We start from the raw sequence: 23,176 nt of genomic DNA on the forward strand, positions 1-23,176 counted from the left end.
GAGATATGAAGGTTTGACCTAGAACACATGTCACAGCTTCATACACAGTTTTGCATATGACATATTTATTTATTGTGTGCAAATAGGTTCTAGCCTTTCAGAATACAGACAGGCACGATAATCAATTCAAACTTCACAGGTCATTAAAAGCTATTTACACAGCCATTTTATTATCATCACTTTGTACACTGATATTGAAATAAAACATACTAATATATATTTTTTGCTGTTGCAAATTAGGTTCTAAGTAGCAAAGTATTAATAAAAATATAGTTGCAGCAGTACACTTGCTGTGTTTGATCGTAAGCAGTTCGTCTCAGTTTTGCATTGTTGCTACAGCAATAGGAGTAAATTGGTGATACATGTTCATATTCATTTTTATCTGACATATACTGCACTATTTTACTGAAGGTGCTCTACTGCCAACTTTACAGTGAAATTATTGTAAACATATTCTGGAATGTCTGTAACATTGATTAATTTTGCAACAGTCTTGTTGAAAGTTTTGCATCATCCTTTCTGAAATCAAATGCACAGGTGATTAACATCCTAGAAAGTGGCTCCGATCTATATTCTACATCTAACATCTATGAAGATATTTACTTTTTACTCTGGGTCTGTACCATAATATGTAAGAATATTTGGTGGAGACCTGTTATAATTTGCAGTAAGGGCATTCAGTTACATTCCTGTAGCTTAAAAACATCTTGATCACAGAGACTCTGTCTCTTTATAGGTCAACAACATGCAACAAGAGATTGGCGTTTACACTTGAACACTGACAGATTCTCTCCAGTAATAAGCCAACATGCTTTCTCTCCCACTTTCCTGTCACATGCCCAGTGAAATTCACAAGCCACCAGCTAGTAGTTGTATTGTATCTTGATACATAGTCTGCATCAAATGTATTCACTTCTCAGCTTCATCAAAAAACTTCATTTTGTCAGAGTGCACAGAGTCTTTCAGTCGTCGTATGGATGAGGCTGTTTCACCAGAGATGGGCTCAGAAGAATCAAATGTATGTGTGATTTGTTTAGTTATAACAATTGTCTCACTTCTTTCACCTGATGTTTCCCTAATTAGGTGCTTCTCAACGACTGTTCTCCTGCTGCTTTGCAAGTCTTCGACAGTCCACGCCGCAGCTTCTTTAGCCTCTGATTTTAGGGGAAGGCCTCCAGCTGACTGGACTTGCACAGCAGTTAGTAGCTTTGCATGATGTGCCTCTGGTGTTGCTTGAATATTTGATGTAATTACATGTATTTTTCCAGATTCCAGTCTAAGTGTGTCTTCCGATGAAGATGAAACTCCAGAAGACAGAATGGTGATTTTCTCAGGTAAGTTGGGCTCAACAGAGATCATCTCAGTCTTTGTGGTGGAAGTAATGATGTTACTGTGTACCTCCCCAAGCCCTGCAGCAGCATTAGGATCACAGTATTTGACAGTTACCTTTGTTGGAGAAGACAAGGACAGGCCAACATGCTCACTAGTCATTGTAGAGCTAATATCAGCAAAGGCGTCTGATGACTGGACAGAAAAGGTTGGACTTTCCTCATCCCCTGTTTCCCCTACTGGGCTCTTCTCATCTTTGTGCTTGGCAAGTTCCGTTGGGGAAGACAGTCCAAACTTGGGGAATTTAAACCAACCTGTCCTTTCAGGACTTATGGTAGTGTCTGATTGCTTTTCCTTTGTCTCTAACCGCTTTCCACTGGGTTCATCAGTAGCATGAACTTCCTTTGAAGTCTCAAGATTTACTTCAACTTTATCTGTTGTTGAAACATCAAATTCCACATCAATATTCTTGAGTATCTCACCAAGTGATGTCAAAGTCTTTTTTGGTGATTTACTTTCTCCTTTTGACTCCACTTCCACTTCCAGCTGATCATCCTTGCTTTCAGTGTCAACTGGAACATATTCGTCTTCGGGTCTGGGCCTTGAGAAGCTTAACTTTGGCATTTTTAATAATGGTAGTTTGAATTTACTTGGAGATCCATGATCAACATCTGCACTCTCAGTTTTTGTCGTTTCAGAATCCAATACTGCTGCTTTGGATGCATCTATTTTAATATCAGCGATTTGGTCACTGACATCCTCCTTAAATTTACCTCCATCAGTTTCAGCCTCAGCTATGTGTGCAGCTGGAGCTTTTATGGTGACGTCATAGCTAGCACCTCCAAATTTTGGCATTTTCACTGTTGGCATTTTGAATTTTGATGGTGATCCTGCAACATCTTTCAGCCTAGCTTCAGTCTCCGAGGCTTTCGTTTCTACACTAGCTGAAGATTCTTTGATTTCAACTCCTGGGAGAGTCACCTCTGCGTTAGCTTCTGGCAGTGAGACTTCCACATGTTTCTGTGATGCATAGAAATCAATTTCAGCTTTTGCTTTTGTTTGTGCAGTGCCAAACTTTGGCAATTTAAACTTGCTTATTTTTTCATCATATTCAGCTTCAAGCTCAGGAGCTTTAATTTCCATTTCAAGTGGCTTGACTTTTACTTCTCCTTCAGGAATAGAAACATCACCATGTGGATGTTCAACACTTAATTTGGTTTCTTTAGCACTTGACTTTGAAAAGGAAAGTGTAGGTAGGGAAAATTTAGTTTTTTTCAAATTTGCATCAAGTTCTGCAGCAGGTGACCCTTCCATTGAAATGGCTCCCAAAGTACCTTTGAGTTCCACATCTGGAAGAGAGTCTTCTGCTTTCGCCTCAGCTGATGTAACATCCATCTTGCTTGTTTGAAGGTTGATATCAGTGTCAGGGGCTTTACCTGTCCTTAAAAATGAAAATTTTGGAAATGTCCAGTTTGGCCGTTTTAGTTTATCGTCAGCCTTGACCATAGCTGCATCTGGTACTGAAAAAGCTCCTTCCAATTCTTTGAATTCTCCACTGGGTACTGTGACATGAGCTTCAACATCTGGAATTGTGATATCTGTATCATTTGTAGACATGCTTAAGTCAGTTTCTGCTCCTTTAACTTTGGGTATTGAGATGCCAAATTTTGGCATTTTAAACTTGCCATCTTCGCCATCGATGTCTTTGTCTACATCAGGTACACTGACCTTTGAAGTAGCTGCTCCAAATTTGGGTAATGGGATTTCTGGCATTTTAAGCTTTGATGGTGATTCTTGAACAGTACCCGTTTCAATCTGAGGAACTTTAACTTCCAATATAGCAGCTTGTTCTTGTAATTTAACATCTGGGAGCTCAATGTCAGCTTTGGCTTCTGGTAGTTTACCATCTATATCTGTCTTTGATAGGCTCCAGTTAATTTCAGGCCCTTTTACCTTTGGCACTGAGATACTAAACTTTGGCAATTTAAACTTACTTTCCTGCCCACCTAATTCTATATCATCTTCTGGCGGCCTAAGATCCACTTCAGGTTGTCTAACTTCCACATTTCCTTCTGGAAGGGCAACATCTACATATTGGAGATTGACATCAACTTTAGGCTCTTTTACACTTTGCTTTGAAAATGAAAACTTGGGTAATGAAAACCGTGGCTTTTTAAATTTGGCATCACCCTCTGTTCTGATTTCAACACCAGAAAGTTGTACATCTGCTTTTGCTTCTGGTACTTTTGAATCTGATATGTCTAATTTAATGTCTTTGTCCATGGCAGGTATGCTTGGTTGTTCAATGCTAACTGCAAGAACTTCTTCAGGAATTTTAATGTCGCCTCCATCAATTTTCATGTCTTTGTCCATATCAGGCACGTCCACACTGGCACTTGGACTGCCAACTCCAAATTTTGGCAACTTGAATGTTGGCATCTTGAATTTGGATGGGGATCCTTTTTTATCCTTTATAACAGCTTTGATTTCTGGTGCTTCCACTTCAGCAGAAGGTTGTTTCAGTTCAACATCTGGAAGTTTGACCTCAGCTCTGACTTCTGGTAGTGTCACATCTACATCTGTCTTTGGTAATTTTAAATCAGTGTCTAACCCTTTGGCTTTTGATACAGAAAAACCAAGAGTTGGCATTTTAAACTTTCCTCCTTCTACTTCATGTTCAGTTTCTGCAGTTTTCAGATCTATTGATGGGCCTTCAATGCTTGGTTGTGCAATGCTAACTGCAAGAACTTCTTCAGGAATTTCAATGTCAGCTCCATCAATTTTTATGTCTTTGTCCATATCAGGCACGTCCACACTTGCACTTGGACTGCCAACTCCAAATTTTGGAAACTTGAATGTTGGCATCTTGAATTTGGATGGGGATCCTTTCTTATCCTTTATCACAGCTTTGATTTCTGGTGCTTCCACTTCAGCAGAAGGTTGTTTCAGTTCAACATCAGGAAGTTTGACCTCAGCTTTGACCTCTGGTAGTGTCACATCTACATCTGTCTTTGGTAATTTTAAATCAGTGTCTAACCCTTTGGCTTTTGATACAGAAAAACCAAGAGTTGGCAGTTTAAACTTTCCTCCTTCTACTTCATGTTCAGTTTCTGCAGTTTTCAGATCTATTGATGGGCCTTCAATGCTTGGTTGTGCAATGCTAACTGCAAGAACTTCTTCAGGAATTTCAATGTCAGCTCCATCAATTTTTATGTCTTTGTCCATATCAGGCACGTCCACACTGGCACTTGGACTGCCAACTCCAAATTTTGGCAACTTGAATGTTGGCATCTTGAATTTGGATGGGGATCCTTTCTTATCCTTTATAACAGCTTTGATTTCTGGTGCTTCCACTTCAGCAGAAGGTTGTTTCAGTTCAACATCTGGAAGTTTGACCTCAGCTTTGACCTCTGGTAGTGTCACATCTACATCTGTCTTTGGTAATTTTAAATCAGTGTCTAACCCTTTGGCTTTTGATACAGAAAAACCAAGAGTTGGCAGTTTAAACTTTCCTCCTTCTACTTCATGTTCAGTTTCTGCAGTTTTCAGATCTATTGATGGGCCTTCAATGCTTGGTTGTGCAATGCTAACTGCAAGAACTTCTTCAGGAATTTTAATGTCAGCTCCATCAATTTTCATGTCTTTGTCCATATCAGGCACGTCCACACTTGCACTTGGACTGCCAATTCCAAATTTTGGAAACTTGAATGTTGGCATCTTGAATTTGGATGGGGATCCTTTCTTATCCTTTATAACAGCTTTGATTTCTGGTGCTTCCACTTCAGCAGAAGGTTGTTTCAGTTCAACATCAGGAAGTTTGACCTCAGCTTTGACCTCTGGTAGTGTCACATCTACATCTGTCTTTGGTAATTTTAAATCAGTGTCTAACCCTTTGGCTTTTGATACAGAAAAACCAAGAGTTGGCAGTTTAAACTTTCCTCCTTCTACTTCATGTTCAGTTTCTGCAGTTTTCAGATCTATTGATGGGCCTTCAATGCTTGGTTGTGCAGTGCTAACTGTAAGAACCTCTTCAGGAATTTCAATGTCAGCTCCATCAATTTTTATGTCTTTGTCCATATCAGGCACGTCCACACTGGCACTTGGACTGCCAACTCCAAATTTTGGAAACTTGAATGTTGGCATCTTGAATTTGGATGGGGATCCTTTTTTATCCTTTATAACAGCTTTGATTTCAGGTGCTTCCACTTCAGCAGAAGGTTGTTTCAGTTCAACATCTGGAAGTTTGACCTCAGCTTTGACCTCTGGTAGTGTCACATCTACATCTGTCTTTGGTAATTTTAAATCAGTGTCTAACCCTTTGGCTTTTGATACAGAAAAACCAAGAGTTGGCAGTTTAAACTTTCCTCCTTCTACTTCATGTTCAGTTTCTGCAGTTTTCAGATCTATTGATGGGCCTTCAATGCTTGGTTGTGCAATGCTAACTGTAAGAACCTCTTCAGGAATTTTAATGTCAGCTCCATCAATTTTCATGTCTTTGTCCATATCAGGCACGTCCACACTTGCACTTGGACTGCCAATTCCAAATTTTGGAAACTTGAATGTTGGCATCTTGAATTTGGGTGGGGATCCTTTCTTATCCTTTATCACAGCTTTGATTTCTGGTGCTTCCACTTCAGCAGAAGGTTGTTTCAGTTCAACATCTGGAAGTTTGACCTCAGCTTTGACCTCTGGTAGTGTCACATCTACATCTGTCTTTGGTAAGTTTAAATCAGTGTCTAACCCTTTGGCTTTTGATACAGAAAAACCAAGAGTTGGCAGTTTAAACTTTCCTCCTTCTACTTCATGTTCAGTTTCTGCAGTTTTCAGATCTATTGATGGGCCTTCAATGCTTGGTTGTTCAATGCTAACTGCAAGAACTTCTTCAGGAATTTTAATGTCAACTCCATCAATTTTTATGTCTTTGTCCATATCAGGCACATCCACACTTGCACTTGGACTGCCAATTCCAAATTTTGGAAACTTGAATGTTGGCATCTTGAATTTGGATGGGGATCCTTTCTTATCCTTTATCACAGCTTTGATTTCTGGTGCTTCCACTTCAGCAGAAGGTTGTTTCAGTTCAACATCTGGAAGTTTGACCTCAGCTCTGACTTCTGGTAGTGTCACATCTACATCTGTCTTTGGTAAGTTTAAATCGGTGTCTAATCCTTTGGCTTTTGATACAGAAAAACCAAGAGTTGGCAGTTTAAACTTTCCTCCTTCTACTTCATGTTCAGTTTCTGCAGTTTTCAGATCTATTGATGGGCCTTCAATGCTTGGTTGTTCAATGCTAACTGCAAGAACTTCTTCAGGAATTTTAATGTCAGCTCCATCAATTTTTATGTCTTTGTCCATATCAGGCACGTCCACACTGGCACTTGGACTGCCAACTCCAAATTTTGGAAACTTGAATGTTGGCATCTTGAATTTGGATGGGGATCCTTTCTTATCCTTTATCACAGCTTTGATTTCTGGTGCTTCCACTTCAGCAGAAGGTTGTTTCAGTTCAACATCAGGAAGTTTGACCTCAGCTTTGACCTCTGGTAGTGTCACATCTACATCTGTCTTTGGTAAGTTTAAATCAGTGTCTAACCCTTTGGCTTTTGATACAGAAAAACCAAGAGTTGGCAGTTTAAACTTTCCTCCTTCTACTTCATGTTCAGTTTCTGCAGTTTTCAGATCTATTGATGGGCCTTTAATGCTTGGTTGTTCAATGCTAACTGCAAGAACTTTCTCAGGAATTTTAATGTCAGCTCCATCAATTTTCATGTCTTTGTCCATATCAGGCACGTCCACACTTGCACTTGGACTGCCAACTCCATATTTTGGTAATTTAAATGTTGGCATTTTGAATTTGGATGGGGATTCTTTCTTATCCTTTGTCACAGCTTTGATTTCAGGTGCTTCCATTTCAGCAGAAGGTTGTTTCAGTTCAACATCAGGAAGTTTGACTTCAGCTTTAATGTCTGGTAAAGTGGTGTCTGCATGTTTCTTTGATAAACTTAAATCAATTTCGGGCTTTCGTGCTTTTGGCATTGTGATTCCAAATTTTGGCATTTTAAATTGGCCTCCTCGCCCTTTAAGTTCAGAATGAGTCTGTAAAGGTTTGACTTCGGGTTTGGTCACTTTTACTTGTGCCTCTGGTATCAAAATCTCTGCTTTTCCAAGACACACATCAATTTTAGGGTCATCTGGGAGTTCAGGTTCAACTTTTGTCTGTTGTAGTGTCATATCTATATCTTTCTTTGGTAAGCTTAAGTCCATTTCTGTACCTTTTACTTCTGGTATTTTAATTCCAAACTTTGGCATTTTGTGCTTTTGCCCTGAGGTTGTTACTTCCCTTTCAGCTTGTAATAGTGTGACATCTTCTTCCTTTGATGATCCAAAGTGAATTTCAGGTCCTTTTACTTTAGGCATTGACACACCCAACTTTGGCAATTTAAAAATATTCCCTTGCGCATCAAAGTCAACTTGATGCATTGAAGGGCTCTCTATGTACATGTTAGATGCTGCAATGTCAACGACAGGATCCTGTTCTGGGATAGTAATGTCAGCGCCTTCAATTTTGAGATCTATGTCTGCATCAGGTACTTCCACAGATGCATTTGAAGTTCCAATTCCAAATTTGGGTAATTTAAATGTTGGCATTTTAAATTTTGACGGTGATCCTTCTGCATCTTTCTCTGTACCTTTAACTTGTGGAGCTTTAATTTCCACTTTGGCAGAGGAATCTTTTAGCTCAATATCAGGGAGTTTAACTTCTGCCTTGGCTTCTGGCATTTTTACATCAACATCCTCCTTTGATAAGCTGACATCAAATTCAGGCCCCTCTACTTTTGGCATTTTGAGTCCCAACTTTGGAATTTTGAACTTGATTCCTTTCCTCTCAAGATCACCCTCAGCCTGCAGAGGTTTGATTTCCAATTCAGGCTTCTCAACCTCTATCCTATGCTCTGGAATAGAAAGACAGACACTTCCAGCTTCAGGGACTTCAGGGAGGTTGACTTCAGGTATTGTGACATTTACATCTTCAGCTTTAGCTTCAGGTAGCAACACATCTGCATCTTTCTTGGACAAACTTAAATCAAATTCAGGCCCTTTGATTTTTGGCATTTTTATACCAAACTTTGGCATTTTGAACTTTATTCCTTCCCCATCAAGTTCACCTCTGGCCTGCAGAGGTTTGACCTCAAATTCAGTCTTTTCAGCCTCTGTCCTTTGCTCTGGAATAGAAAGATCTATGGCTCCAACCTCAGGGACTTCAGGGAGTTTGACCTCGGCTTTATCTTCAGGTAGTGTGACATCTACATCTTTCTTGGATAAACTTAAATCAAATTCAGGCCCTTTGATTTTGGGCATTTTAAAACCAAATTTTGGCATTTTGAATTTTGTTCCTTGCGCATCGTGTTCGCCCTCAGTCTGCAGAGGTTGGACTTCCAATTCAGGCTCCTTAATTTTCATCTTTTGCTCTGGCAGAGAAACATTTACACTTTCAAAAGTAACATCAACATCTGGGGCCTTTGGGAGTTTGACTTCAGCTTTAGCTTCAGGTAGCAAAACTTCTGTATCTTTCTTGGACAAACTCAAATCAAATTCAGGCCCTTTGATTTTTGGCATTTTTATACCAAACTTTGGCATTTTGAACTTTATTCCTTCCCCATCAAGTTCACCCTCGGCCTGCAGAGGTTTGACCTCAAATTCATTTTTTTCAGCCTCTGTCCTTTGCTCTGGAATAGAAAGATCTATGGCTCCAACCTCAGGGACTTCAGGGAGTTTGACCTCAGCTTTAGCTTCAGGTAGTGTGACATCTACATCTTTCTTGGATAAACTTAAATCAAATTCAGGCCCTTTGATTTTTGGCATTTTGATCCCAAGCTTTGGCATTTTGAATCTTGTTCCTTGTGCATCAAGTTCACCCTCGGTCTGCAGAGGTTTGACCTCAAATTCAGGCTTCTCAATCTCTATCTTTTGATCTGGAATAAGAACATCTACACTTCCAACCTCAGGGACTTCTGGGGGTTTGACTTCAGCTTTAGTTTGAGACAGAGCGACATCTACATCTTTCTTGGATAAACTTAAATCAAATTCAGGTCCCTTTATTTTGGGCATTTTAAAACCAAATTTTGGCATTTTGAATTTTGTTCCTTGCGCATCGTGTTCGCCCTCAGTCTGCAGAGGTTGGACTTCCAATTCAGGCTCCTTAATTTTCATCTTTTGCTCTGGCAGAGAAACATTTACACTTTCAAAAGTAACATCAACATCTGGGGCTTTTGGGAGTTTGACTTCAGCTTTAGCTTCAGGTAGCAAAACTTCTGTATCTTTCTTGGACAAACTTAAATCAAATTCAGGCCCTTTGATTTTTGGCATTTTTATACCAAACTTTGGCATTTTGAACTTTATTCCTTCCCCATCAAGTTCACCCTCGGCCTGCAGAGGTTTGACCTCAAATTCATTTTTTTCAGCCTCTGTCCTTTGCTCTGGAATAGAAAGATCTATGGCTCCAACCTCAGGGACTTCAGGGAGTTTGACCTCAGCTTTAGCTTCAGGTAGTGTGACATCTACATCTTTCTTGGATAAACTTAAATCAAATTCAGGCCCTTTGATTTTTGGCATTTTGATCCCAAGCTTTGGCATTTTGAATCTTGTTCCTTGTGCATCAAGTTCGCCCTCGGTCTGCAGAGGTTTGATTTCAAATTCAGGCTTCTCAACCTCTATCTTTTGATCTGGAATAAGAACATCTACACTTCCAACCTCAGGGACTTCTGGGGGTTTGACTTCAGCTTCAGTTTCAGTCAGAGTGACATCTACATCCTTCTTGGAAAAACTTAAATCAAATTCAGGTCCCTTTAATTTTGGCATTTTGATTTTGATTCCTTGCTGATTTACTTCACCCTCAATCTGCATAGGTTTGATTTCTAATTCAGGTTTTTCGACCTCTATCCTCTGCTCTGTAATAGAAAGATCTACGCTTCCAACCTCAGGGACCTCTGGGAGGATGACTTCACCTTTAGCTTCAGGTAGTGTGACATCTACATGTTTTTTGGATAAGTTTAGATCAAATTCAGGTCCTTTAATTTTTGGCATTTTAATACCTAACTTAGGCATTTTGAACTTGCTTTTTTGTCCATCAAGTTCACCATCAGTCTGCAAAGGTTTGACTTCTAATTCAGGCTTCTCAGTTTTCATCTTTTGTTCCAGCACAGAAACATCTGTCTGTCTTGTTAGATCAATTTCAGATCCTTTTATCTTTGGAATGGAGATGCTGAGATTTGGTATATTAATTGTGCTCTCCTTTTCTTCTCTTTCAAGTGTTTTCATCTCCGCTCTGTCAATGTTTATATCTACATGAGGCAAATCTGTGCTGACATCTAAAGTAACTGCTCTGTCTTTGGGCTGTTTCATAGGGAACTCCTTGGCTTCAACATAATTTATATGACCTCTGGTGTCTGCAAAAGAGACATCAGCCCTTGGCTTTGCAGCATCAATATTAACATCAAGACTTGTAAGCCTAATGACACCATCCACTTTAGCTGGTGAACCACCTACTGAATCAATGTATTCAATATCGTCAATTTCTGGTATTTTGACATCAGATAATCTTTCTCCTCTAATCTGCCCTTCGCCTTTCATTGTTTCAGTTTGTGACGTTTTTACTTCTTGTAGGAATATAGTCCTTTTTCCTTTTACTGTATCAACTTTTTGCTCCGAAATCATTTGCTTTGGCAAGTGAAATCCAATGTCAGGGATTTTTATGTCTGGTTTTGTAATCCCTGTGAAAGCTATTGTTGTCTTTGACTTCTTTGATTTTTTATCTGCTTCTGTTGGGATAATTACATTTCCCACTTTATGTTCTAATGCAATGCCCTCTGAGCATTTTGTTTCCGTAGTTTCTTGTGCTTGAAGAATGGCTCCATCTTGTACAGTTTCTTGTTGTTTGTAGCCCTCTGTTTTAATCTCTTTGACACTTTGTTTTGGTTGAGTTTTGTAATCCTTACCTATCCTGGTTTCAGATAAAAGCTCCTCTGAGGTTAAATCAGCAGATGTGATCTTCGGTAGTTTGACTGTGGTCATGGAGATTTGTGGAGAGGCAATCATGTCAAATTTTGTGAAGTATCCCTCGTGTTTTGTCTTCGTATCCACAACTTTAGTAGGTGTTTTCACTGATATTCTTTGCGCATTTGCATCTATTACAGTAATTTCTTCAGGAATAGGCATTCCAGATGTGTCAACCTTAGGCAGCTTATATCCTGGCAGTTTTGAAACTGCTTCTTTTACGCTGTCAACATCAATTGACAATTGAATTTCTTCATATTGTCCTGTAAAAGCAGCTTTAGGCTCTTTTATTTTTTTGGCTTTGTTCCTCCGAGATATATCCTCCATACCTGGAATTTCAATGTCTTCACGTTTGGGAAGTTGAGTTCTGGAAAGGCCGCTTTTCGACAGTCTGTCATAAGGATCCTCTTTCACCTCTTCAATTTTGGGTGCATATTCTTCAACATTTACATCTGTTTTCTGGATAGGTTCTTCAGTGGCAATGTCACTCAAGCCTATTTTGGGCAGTTTGAATGTTGTTTCTTGCTTTTGTTTGACATCCCTGCCTTTCTTTGCTTTTTCTTCACCTTTCTTTGGAGCTTTGCACATAAATGTGACATCAAACATATCAAGTTCCACTTTTGGTACACTAATTTCTTTCTGAGTTGTCACTGATTTTTTTGAGATTGCCTTTGAACTCTCACTGGTGATTAATTGAGTATCATTTTCAGGTTTTTCTGCTAATTCAAAACTTGCCCCCAGTGTTTTTAGCCTTTTTGGTGAGGATTTTGCTTTTGCATCTTTCTTGGGGGATTTATCCTTCCCAGAAATTTTAATTTTCAATTCAGACCTTTCTTTTTTCTTTTTCTTCCCATCAGGGGATTTGATACCAGGGACTCCATCTTGATCTGATAGAGCCACAGTTAGATCAGTCGTTTTCAAAGTGCTATCTATACTGATGAGTTCCACCCTGTGTTGAACAGTTGTTGGAATATCTTGCTCCGCTTCCACTACTTTCACATCTTCTGTCACATAGATTTCAGGTGTTTCCCCTAAAGGACTTTCAAGACACTCAGGTGAAAGCATTTCTGATGCTGTCTGGTAAGTGTCACCACTGATCTGCCCAGTTGTTGGTGCCTCTGTATCCTGGTCTTCAGATGAACTTATGCGGCCTCTGTTTTTCAGAACAGGAAGTTTCATTTTGTGCCTCTTTTTGCCTTTGAGAGCATCCTGAGATTTTATTGGTGACTCTGTGTCACTTGTCGTTGGACTGAGCTCCAACTTTCTCTGCTCATCGGCCTCTGATGAACTGTGAGACCTGATGAAATGGGACTTTCGTCCTAATGTTGGGAACTTGGGCCATGAAATGCGGGCATCCCCACGCCTTTTTGTTTTTCCTTGTTCCCTCATCTCTGGAGCATAGAGCTCTTCCTCCTGTTTAGCAGCAAAAATATGAAATGTCAGTTTGAGCACCAAGACTACTCATCTTAAAGAATCTGAATTGGAAATAGTTGAAAATAGTTACAGGGATGACGTCAGATCCGATGGCTGCTTGAGTCTCTGTGATATGTGGTTTACGTTTCAAGCAGAGCTTCACTTTGTACGCCTGAGCGTGCTCCAGAATCTGAATAGCATCTTCATATGACATGTTGTCAAAATACACAGTGGCGCTCAGGATCTGATCACCTGCATAAAGTAAAGCAAAATATTTCAGCAGCTCTCAGATGAGAAGGCTTTGAAATATGTTAAAATATGTTTATGACACTGTTCTGTGAATATAATTTCAGTGAAGATTGTCTTACATGAGACTAAGTGTCAACTTTAAATTAAGGATTATTTTTATAGCTGCTGTTTTTGTTTTAAAATGTTCACATTTGATTATACAACAAAGCATTTCCAAGTACCATGGATTATGCAGTGAACCAAAATCCAAACACTTTTCAGCTTACCTTCTTGCAATTTCAGACTTTTTGAGGCAGGTGACTCTGGTACCACTTCCTTAATGAAGATCCCCTCTTTTCCCCCTCCCCCATAAACGAGACCCTCTGCACATCCATCTTTGGCTGTTTTCACTATTACCCCAGACTCAGGGCTTTGCGCCTCCTACCAACACATCACAGTAGAAATAATCATCACTTTCTCTTTAGCTGCAGACTCACAGATACATTACACAAAGGAGACGGTGACAACGTCTCACCTTCAGTTTGCTCATCTTTGGAGTCGAGCGCTTTTCAAACATGGACCCAAGCCCAGACTTCTTAGTTTTCTTTCCACTCCCACTTTTGTGGTGTGGTTCATGCCCTCCTTCACACTAAAGGAAGACAGAGAAAAACGTCAAACTCAATCTAATAAAAGAATTAATGTTGCAGTCAGAGTTTTTAACAGTAAAGACAACACATACTGTATATTTCACTAACTTGCAACAGACTTTGCAAATATTTGGTAAAGGACAAACTGTACATAAATTCATACATAGGCTGGATGGCAGAAGGCCTGATACTGTATATTTGCACAGACTAATTGTGGATAGGTTGTACCCTCAAAAAACAATATTTGCACTCACTCTACTGCTTTAATTATCATTTACTCAACTAAAATGTACAAATTTGTGCTTAATCCCCCCTGTGTTGTACATATCCTCATTGGGGATTTAAAATAATCTGTATTAAACTAATTTGTTCATAATGAGGGCGTTGAGGAGAAAATAATGAATGAATGGATGATGATAATTTAATAATTCTTTGTTTGAAGGGATGAATTAAGCAATTTGAGGGAAGAAATGACTAAATTGATGGAATATGTCCAAAAACATTCCCTGCAACTAAACAGTGTTTGTACAGCAACAAACTACAAGTGCAATAAAACCTTTTTCTCCAGCACAGATTTTAAAGTGTAAAAGTAAAATAGAGGGGAACTCTTAAATATAACAACTATTAAATATAGTCTGTGTACTGATCTCAGGACATTTGTATAGTAGCTCTGTGTGAGATGTGCTTCTCTGAGTCTCAGGCTTATTTCTGTAAATCAATTTATGTACAACAAAACACACTGTTGAACCACAAATAAGCTGCTGAATGACTCGGTGTGTTTGCAAGTATTTAAGTAACCAGGTTATTGGCTTCTTTCTGTAGTGACTGGGTTAAAAAGAAACCGAGATTCCCCATGTGAGAGGAGAAATTTAGAGAAGCCCTGTGTTTTCCAAAAGATAAACTGATTCCTTAGTCCATTTTTATATTTTAACTGCAGATTCAGACCGATGTATGTTGGTGTTCTGTACCTCTTGGTCACTGTCGGTGTATTTTTCAGTTTCAGGATATTCCTCCACGGGGGATGAACCTTGAGGGCGCGGCCTTTCTCCCTCTGTGAACTGAGATGGTTCGTCACATACCTGAATGGACACAAGGTCGGTTAGTAAGGAAAAACACTTAAGAACAAAATGATATTGTGACATTTTTTATTTCATTTTCCTCCTCTTGTTCAGCCACCTGTAAGAACAGTTTTAATACTAAAACTCATGCATGAACAACAAAGGTTTGGAGAAAACTGGATCCCAAACGGTGTGATAACACCTTGCTTTGCCAAAGACAGCACTGACTGGCTGTTTAACTGTTTGGCATTTAATAATCGTCACATTATTAGTGATGTGTTTTCAGGGATGAATAATAATGTGTTGCCAAAAATTTGGTGCAGAGGATGAGTCCTAATAAATGTTATGTTCCCTGAGTTTTTTCATCTACTGCCACCAACAGGTCAAACAGTTCATGACAGGATATTTCTGAAACTCATGAGTTGTTCTTATGATACATGACTAATAAGCATTCAAATCCTTTACATGTCAACTGGTGTAGCAATAGAATTCATTCGAATTGATATTAACAGTGCAGACAGTACAGGATGCAGGTAGATTTAGGAGCTATATCAGCAGCAAATATGAATTAGAATATAAAGTCCTAAAAGTAGTTTAAACTGAACGTCGAGAGCCTAGTTTTCAGCTCATTGTAGTTATCTGTATCTACTGATACACATAAAAAAAATTGGTTCATGTTAAGTTTATGAATTAATTAATGCCGTGAGATGTTTTTCTGTTAAAGACAGAATCTTTCAGTGACTGGAAGAGAAAGTTAAGACATGAAATTAAACATTTATTTGACTTTCAGTCACAGTGAAGTCACTTACTGACTCGCCCTCAGTACCAGGTTCTGGTCCTCTCAGCCTTCGACCAGCTGTTGTTCAGGAGAAATAGAAAACAGACAAACATAAATACCAGATCGATTGTCAACTTTTCATACACAATGGCAATTTAAGGTGTTTCACATCAACATTAAAGCACACTAATCATTAATTAATACTGATTTCCCCTGAAGGCATGGATCTTGGTTGGTACATTTGCAAGCTGACCTGTAGGTTCTGGCTGGACTATAGTCAGTGAGCAGGTCAGAAATAAACACCGGAACCCAACAATGATGTGACTTTAGAAGTTAATGTTCATATAACGGTTCTGGCTGCTGTAAAACGAGCCGCAGCTTTGTGCATTTTTTGATAGTTCGGCATCTGGCAAATAATCACATGCATGAATTTGCAAACACAGTTAATAAAATGCATTTAGAATGGTTAATTAAGTAATTACTACAATTATATTACAGGAAATTCTATTAGTGTGGAATGTATGCTCTGTAGGCTTCTTTCACAGCCTTGTTGATGCTCAACTTAACGCAGCAGAAACTGCGCAGATGTTAAACACTGGTGTTTATGTGCATTCTCTGAGCAGTAAGCCATCACTTTACGCCCTGTCTGACTCTTAACAGTTGCTTTGAGGCTCGGAGAGACACCGGAGCCAGTGATGAGACTATTTAGGGTTCTTCCTGGCAATAATTCCTCCAGAGACCTGCTGCCTCCTTCTTGTATTAAGTGATGCGCTGTATCGACCCAGAGATAAGACTCTGCAGCCTCTCAGCTCAGCCTCTCCAGGCTGTCGAGACAGGAACGTCTGACTCCAAATGAATCTGATAAGTCAGATGATGATGATTATTATTGTTACCTGCTCTGATACCTAACCTGCATTTAATTTGATTCCATTTTAAACTTTTAGTCAGGTCATTCTGAGACGTCTGTTGTACGTTATCAGGATTTCTACAACGAAATCTTGATACAGTTGATAGATTAGTGTAAAACACATGTGGACCACTGTGTCGCATGGTCTTTAACTATAAACATCACATCATAACAATCTTTATTGATTAATAAATTCATATCATCAAGAGGCCACTGATAACAGAGGTTATGTCAGTATAAATTAGTATAAAATAAATGTGGTTTGACTAAAGGCTAAAAAGAATTGCATTACTTCCATCACAGATAAAGGATCTTTGGCAGCTGATCACTTTGTTTTCTAATTTGCAGCCAGTGGAAATGTTTTGGAAGATTAAGCAGAAGTAGATTACTGAGCAAATGTTTGTTCAGAAGGTGTCCAATCGTAAAACTCAAAAACATTTTCCAAGAAAACGCTCCCATAAAATGATCTAATGCACAGTTTAAAACAGTTTGACATATGTACATTTAAATACATCAGTACCTAATGTATGTACCTAAAATCTATATTATTGCTTACCTTATAAATAAGAGTAAGCCATACTACTGGAAACCAATAAAGCCTATTTATTCCTGCATTTCATCAGTACTAGTATAAAATGAACACTAATCTAGACTGACTGAAGTCTGCTGAGGTCTTTGCTGTAGACTAGATCACAGAACGGTGCTAATGCATTAATAAAATCTTTCATGATTAATGAGGTGACGTCAGGAGAACAGTTTCTATACCTAGCTTTACATTTTCCCATTTCCTTAATAGCTCTGTCGACATGCTGAGACCATGAAAGATAATGGTGTAAGGCAACTTCTAATAATTTAATCGGATCAAATCAACTGCTCCATATGAAATTAGCACCAGTAGAAAACCTTGTTTGAATTAATGGGAGAACAAACTGGTCTGTGACAGGTGATGGAAAACACAGCATGAAACACGCATTTGAAACCTCACAGTGTTAAAATGTGCTCACTGTAGAACAGAACCATGTAGTTTCTCAATAACCAGCACACTGACACCCCACCCACCGCCTAATACACTTACACAGCTCTTAGAGCCGGAGTAAGTGTATTAGGAGGCTGATGGTATGGAACCTCCCATCAGGGTGTGTTTGTGCCTCAAGGTTGATCATCGAAGATCAAATAACATTATAACTGAAAAATTCAACCTGCTCTGTTATCATAGATAAACAGAAAAAGAAGAGTCGCTGTGAGCGCTCTGTGACTGAACACTGCAGCGTCTAGACATGTTGTGAAATGCAGTATAATAATCAGACGTCTTCACAGCCGCCTTCACCATTAAGTCAAGTGTTGTATGAGTCCGTATCATCCACTCATCAGCATCCTTGACTAACAAAAACATCTCCAAACTTTTATTTTGCCGCTGGTTCTGTGGAGTCACACTGCTCACCTACCTGCTGCAGCTGCTGCTGTCTGTTTAACTCCTGGAAATAAACCGAGGCGTTAATAACACGGTGTCCAAACCCACTCACATTCCCAGTGTTAGTGCAGCTGCAAAAGTTGCTAAACTGATTAGTTCAGTCACAGATGGACAGAGGAGGCGGGGACACGTACAGCTAGAAGTCACACCTTGCTTGATCTTGAGGCACTCCCAAACTTAACGAATTGTTTTCTAAAGCTCCTTGTGGTGACTTTGAGTCTTAACTGTAAAAACTGTTAACATAACCTTACATCGGCATGAATCTCTCACTGATTAATACACAGCCCCTTAAGTCTGGTTAATTAATTACCCAGATTGTTGCTTTTCAAGACTTAAAGACCTTAAACAACAATAACTAAGGTAATTAGCATGTCTAAGAGGTGAGATCTTCCTGTTAAAACTACATTCATCTCAAAATCCCTCATTTTTCAGATTAACCCGCTATTACATTGTTAACAGATCTGTAATTAAAGCAAAGCGAATGCTAATGTTAGCATTTAGTTTAAAGCACTGCTGTGCACAGGGACAGACTTATGCAGCCACTAGCGTCACTGTGGACTCTTAAGCTTGATTTATGTTACTTTATTGAATCTACACAGAACATTCACGATTGCATTTACACGCACTGCTGTGTCTATTTCCACTGTAGAAAGTTTTTTTTGGTTGAGGATGAAAATGACTCACTCACTGCAGCGTTACCAGGTGTAACCAGAGTGTCAGAACAGGTGCATGTGATGCTATGGATACTGATGCATAAATCAAGCTGCAACACTATATTTCTGCACACCCCACCAACACAGCTCCTTGTTTTTAACATAAGGAAAACGTCTGTATGATGCGCCTGGTTGTAAAGGCAACAATTATTTTAAATAATCAATTCAAGTGCACTTTGTTTTGATGAAGCGATTCGTTGTTTGCTAATTGTTTGGTCTATGAACCACAGAACTGTCTCTTTTCTGACATACTGCTTTAACCATCAGTCAACTTGCTAAAGAAATCTGTTAAATATGTTAAAAGTTCGTGTTGAAATGCAGATAGGTGCAAAATAGGGGTTAATAGGTGCTGTATGTATCAGCCCGAGAAAGTTGTTTAGATGAAGAGGGCGTACAAAATACTGCATTATCATTTTTAACTATCACTAATTGTGTCATCGTTTGAGACGTGTGGTGCATTCAGTATTCTGTTGTCAGAGAGGAATGAAGTGAAACCGCTGTTAGTCCTGATCTGTATGTCTTCATAGAGTTAGACTAAACAGAATTAGATAGATTTGTTAAATTAATCAGAGTGCCTGGGTCCCTCAAGGCTGAAAACCACCATGTGACATGTTTTACAGTAAGTACACAACGGCTGTAGCAGTGAGTCCCCGTGTCTATGTGCAGTGGGTTTATGGATGATTTAGGTCCTGTTTGACATGTCTTGGTGATGTATTTCTTATTTTATTCACTACTTCTGTCCAGTTTTCCTGCTCCTACTGGTGACACCACTCATACAGAACCTCCTTTCTCAAATATTTGTCATGTGGGTGCTGCAGAGGCTTTGATAACAACTGTCACTGACTGAAATTGTAAAAATATAATCACTTGTAGAGTTATTTCCATATTTGACTTATCATAGATTAGATATCATAAAGTTGGATAGATAACATGTTCCTAAAGCTGCAGCCACATGTTCTAATTCGACTTTGATGGCGAATATATCTGTATACTGCACATATATAAGCACAAGCAGTACATGCTGAAGTCTTTTGTGGTGCAGATCCTGCATGATTCATATTTGGGTGCAACTGCAGCTCTGGATTTGGGTGTGGCTCATCTCTCAGTGCTGGTGCCGATGTGAGGATAAACTGCAGGGATCTGCTTTAAACATCACTAAACTCTTCTGTACTAACACGCTGCCATGACAGTGATCCTTTCACGCAGCTGACTTGCTTGTGTTGGCATCTGTTCAAATGATAAGGTCTCAAAAATGAAAACTGCAATCCTAGAAATAAAGTTTTAACTTGTCCTCAGTTTACCTCTTATGAAACCACCTTATGCTCCAGTTTATGCTTCCTGTTGAAAAGCACCTGGAAGGCTCCCTGAAGCTCCCCCCTTCACTAAACTAATTTAAAGTTAGACAGCTCATTATTTGTGCTTTTGCATTTGAATTCTGCTCATTTGTGTCAAGCTGAGAGACACAAGCTCCTTTCAGTGGAAGGCAGCTTGTTTGGATCCAAATTCTAATAAGATTTGAGTGAAGGAAAGAAAAAAAGAATTAGATTTTCTGTGTGGATTATATGAACATGAGACTGCAAAACCGCATGCTTTCAATTAATTTGCTGCAAACGTATAGTATGTTTTATCACAGCTCTGGAATTTACATCTTAATTTGCCTTTCTGTATTCTAACAACACAAACCTCTGAGATTAAATTAAATTATTAATAATTATAATTAATACTTATCAAGAGACAAACCTACACCTGTGTTTAAGTGTGTTTGCTTCACAAGCTCAAAGCGCCAAGTGTCTCAGGTTACGTCATGTTCCCAAATAATGTAAAAGATGTTTCAGAGATGTTTTCCTCTCTGAAAAGAATAAACTGACAACAAATGTGACGTATGACAAAATATAAACAAGTTTACTTCAAACCCAAAGTCATATAGAACATAAAGTAATATCCACCTGTGTGATTTCAGGTTAAAACATATGCTCAGCTTGGCTTTTATCACAAAGGCTAATCTGCTCTGAGTGACACACACAAACTGTTCAAGTAGTGTAATATTGATTTAAAAACAAAGATTTGTGCGGCTGAGGCTGCAGCTTTGTAATGGATCTGGAACATCTGCAGCCGCCCTGCCTGCCTCACTTCCTCGCAGTAAGCTAAGCCCTCTCCTTATCGCACTCTCTTTCTTTGACCTTGAGCGTCGCCCGGAGCCTCTCAGAGCAACTTGAACTTCTCCACTTCTTCAGGCAGATTTAATTAAAACGAGCAGCAGAGTGAAATGAGGTGAATTGGGTAAAATGGAAAGTGGCAACACAGCAACATGGTTAGGAAACGTGTAATTTACTACACGGCACAAATTGACCCCTTTGTGTCAACATCAACAATACACATTAAATAAACACTCCTATATCCACTAAACTGTCTTAAACAGAAGTAAAAGTGCAGGTTGGAGATCCAGTTTACAACAAATAGCACAGCGGGATCTTTCTAAAGTTTACTGACAAACTCTTAGGAAGAATACATGGCCTGTTAAGGTCCAGACACTCATCCACTGAAAGCACAAAAAAACACCTTAATAAATTGCAAACTGATATATGAAAACTATTTCATGTATAGAATTGTCTGCAGGAGTGACTTATTTAGTAAAAGCCAGATTTTGATCCAGATCTACTCTTGTTTGTATCTTTTTGGCTTGAATGTGATGTGATGTGATGTGGCGTCATCCATTAACAAATATGGTTTATTTACAGTCTCTCTCAAGTTAACGTAACCATAACGTGAGCAAGTTTTAGAGCTTCTTACATTGTCATGAATTTTAGTGTGTTGCAGTGAAAGTGATGCAAGGTTACAGGTAGTAGCTTTTCCATCTTTCACATCAAGCCTCTAGCTCTAAAGCTGATACCCATGGTTTTTTTTTTTTTTTTTGCCAGTGGGGTATTGCTTCAGGAATTGTTTTTTTCCCACATTTCAGTAGCCTGTTTTATCTTTACGCACATCCTCTACTATTATTTGCAATCAGGATTTCTGCTTTGTTGAACTGCCAGAGTAAAAGAGTCTGTTTGCCTTTCAGCCTCTGCTTCAAACACGCAGCAGGAAGGAAACAGGAGAAATGCAGAGCTGCGTGACATCCTCTATGATGACATCCTCAAACACTCCTCTGCACTCTGCAGACACACCCATCGCTCACTGCAGGTCAGCAACACAACTCAGCATCACCACTAGCTGCCTTAAACTCGCTCACTGTCTCTCTTCATCACAAACACACGCACAAACGTCATCTCTCCCGCTGCACTACTGTACCTTGCTGCCGAATCAGTGAATTGCTCAGGGGGATAATGGCACAGACAAAGTCACAGAGAGAGGAAACACAAAGCAGAGAGAGCAAAGAGAACAGCGCCCACCCGTCCCTGAGGAGGCAGCATGCCAGTTGGGGAAGGCCAGGTGGAAGCAGTCGCACATGATGGCAGGGGTGGTGGAGGTGGCAGCAGTGGAGTCGAAGTCCTGTGCCTCCTCCCAGGCGGAGGAGAGACGCTGGTGGAGGGTTAGGCAGGTGCTGCTGCTGCTGCTGCTGCTGCTGCTTCTTCTCCCGCCTCGTTCTGTGTATGCAGGTCAGCCAGTCTCAACGCAGCGAGGGATGAGTTGCAGAAATAACAGAGGAGAGTAAAGAGTGAGAGCTCGCCGCTCACTGTCCACTGAGTGAAGGAAACTCCCTCGTCTGCCCTGTAAACACAGACCTCCAGTGCAGCATCCTAACTTAATAATGGGAGGAGCTGCCCCCCACCCCCATCCAACTTCTCCCAGCACACTCAGGACACATCACCCTGTTCTACTTCTACTCCTCCTCTTCACCTCTACTCTGTTGAGTTTCACTGATTGACCTCAAGGACGTTCACAATGTGAGCTTCTGTCTCCAGCAGTGATCGGCGGCTGGTGAAACAGATTATTGACGTGGGGCCATAACTCAATTTGATGCTGTGTGCACTTTGTTTAAAATCCACACTGTGAACAGGGAAGCAAGATAATGCAGATTTCAGGTGGGAAAATGGGAGAGGGAAGTCAAACTTAAACCTGTCATGAGGCCGCAGGCTGATAAAGTTTAGTGGTGTTAGTTAGAAACCTGATTTTTGTATGATAAATACAGCAAGTCATGCCTCTTCTGGAAACACTCTCTAGTCACATAGTGTCACAGATACAGTAACCACATAGCTCATTAACTTACAATATGAGGCATTTTATTTCAGCACTGGGACCACAGGTAGAAACATCAGGAGGAACAGTGGCTGTTGTAAAAGAGCAGTTCATTATGAATAATAGATGCTAATGTAGCGACATAGAGAAAATAAAGCCAGGAGCCAGAAAGATGCTGGATTGAAGGAGAATTTTATTTTATTTTTCCATTAATATGTTAAGAATAAATATTGTAATTGCTTAATGATTAAGTCCGTTTTATATGATTATAAATCTGAATTGTTTTGGGAACATATTTGCCATATTTTAGACTTAATGATTTAATTTGACAGGTTAATAATAATTCAAGAAAATAAATTATAATATGTATATATTTACAATGCTTAATGCATGATTTAAAAAT

The 23,176-nt window shown here is 39.4% G+C and overlaps 1 protein-coding gene across 1 annotated transcript; it reads right to left on the reverse strand.

Annotated features, from left to right (window-relative positions):
- Positions 1-82: 82 nt before the first annotated feature.
- LOC113148237 (neuroblast differentiation-associated protein AHNAK) lies at positions 83-22,292 on the reverse strand. Its single transcript, XM_026339849.1, has 7 exons — positions 21,978-22,292; positions 15,538-15,584; positions 14,639-14,749; positions 13,559-13,672; positions 13,311-13,464; positions 12,887-13,047; positions 83-12,795 (listed from the first exon to the last, which is right to left on the reverse strand). Exons 1-7 carry the CDS (start codon positions 22,042-22,044, stop codon positions 910-912), a joined length of 12,540 nt encoding a protein of 4,179 aa, XP_026195634.1. The 5' UTR covers positions 22,045-22,292; the 3' UTR covers positions 83-909.
- Between the last annotated feature and the right edge of the window lie 884 nt (positions 22,293-23,176).

This window comes from Anabas testudineus, chromosome 22 (genome assembly GCF_900324465.2).
Source record: "Anabas testudineus chromosome 22, fAnaTes1.2, whole genome shotgun sequence".
Classification (NCBI taxonomy): Eukaryota; Metazoa; Chordata; class Actinopteri; order Anabantiformes; family Anabantidae; genus Anabas; species Anabas testudineus.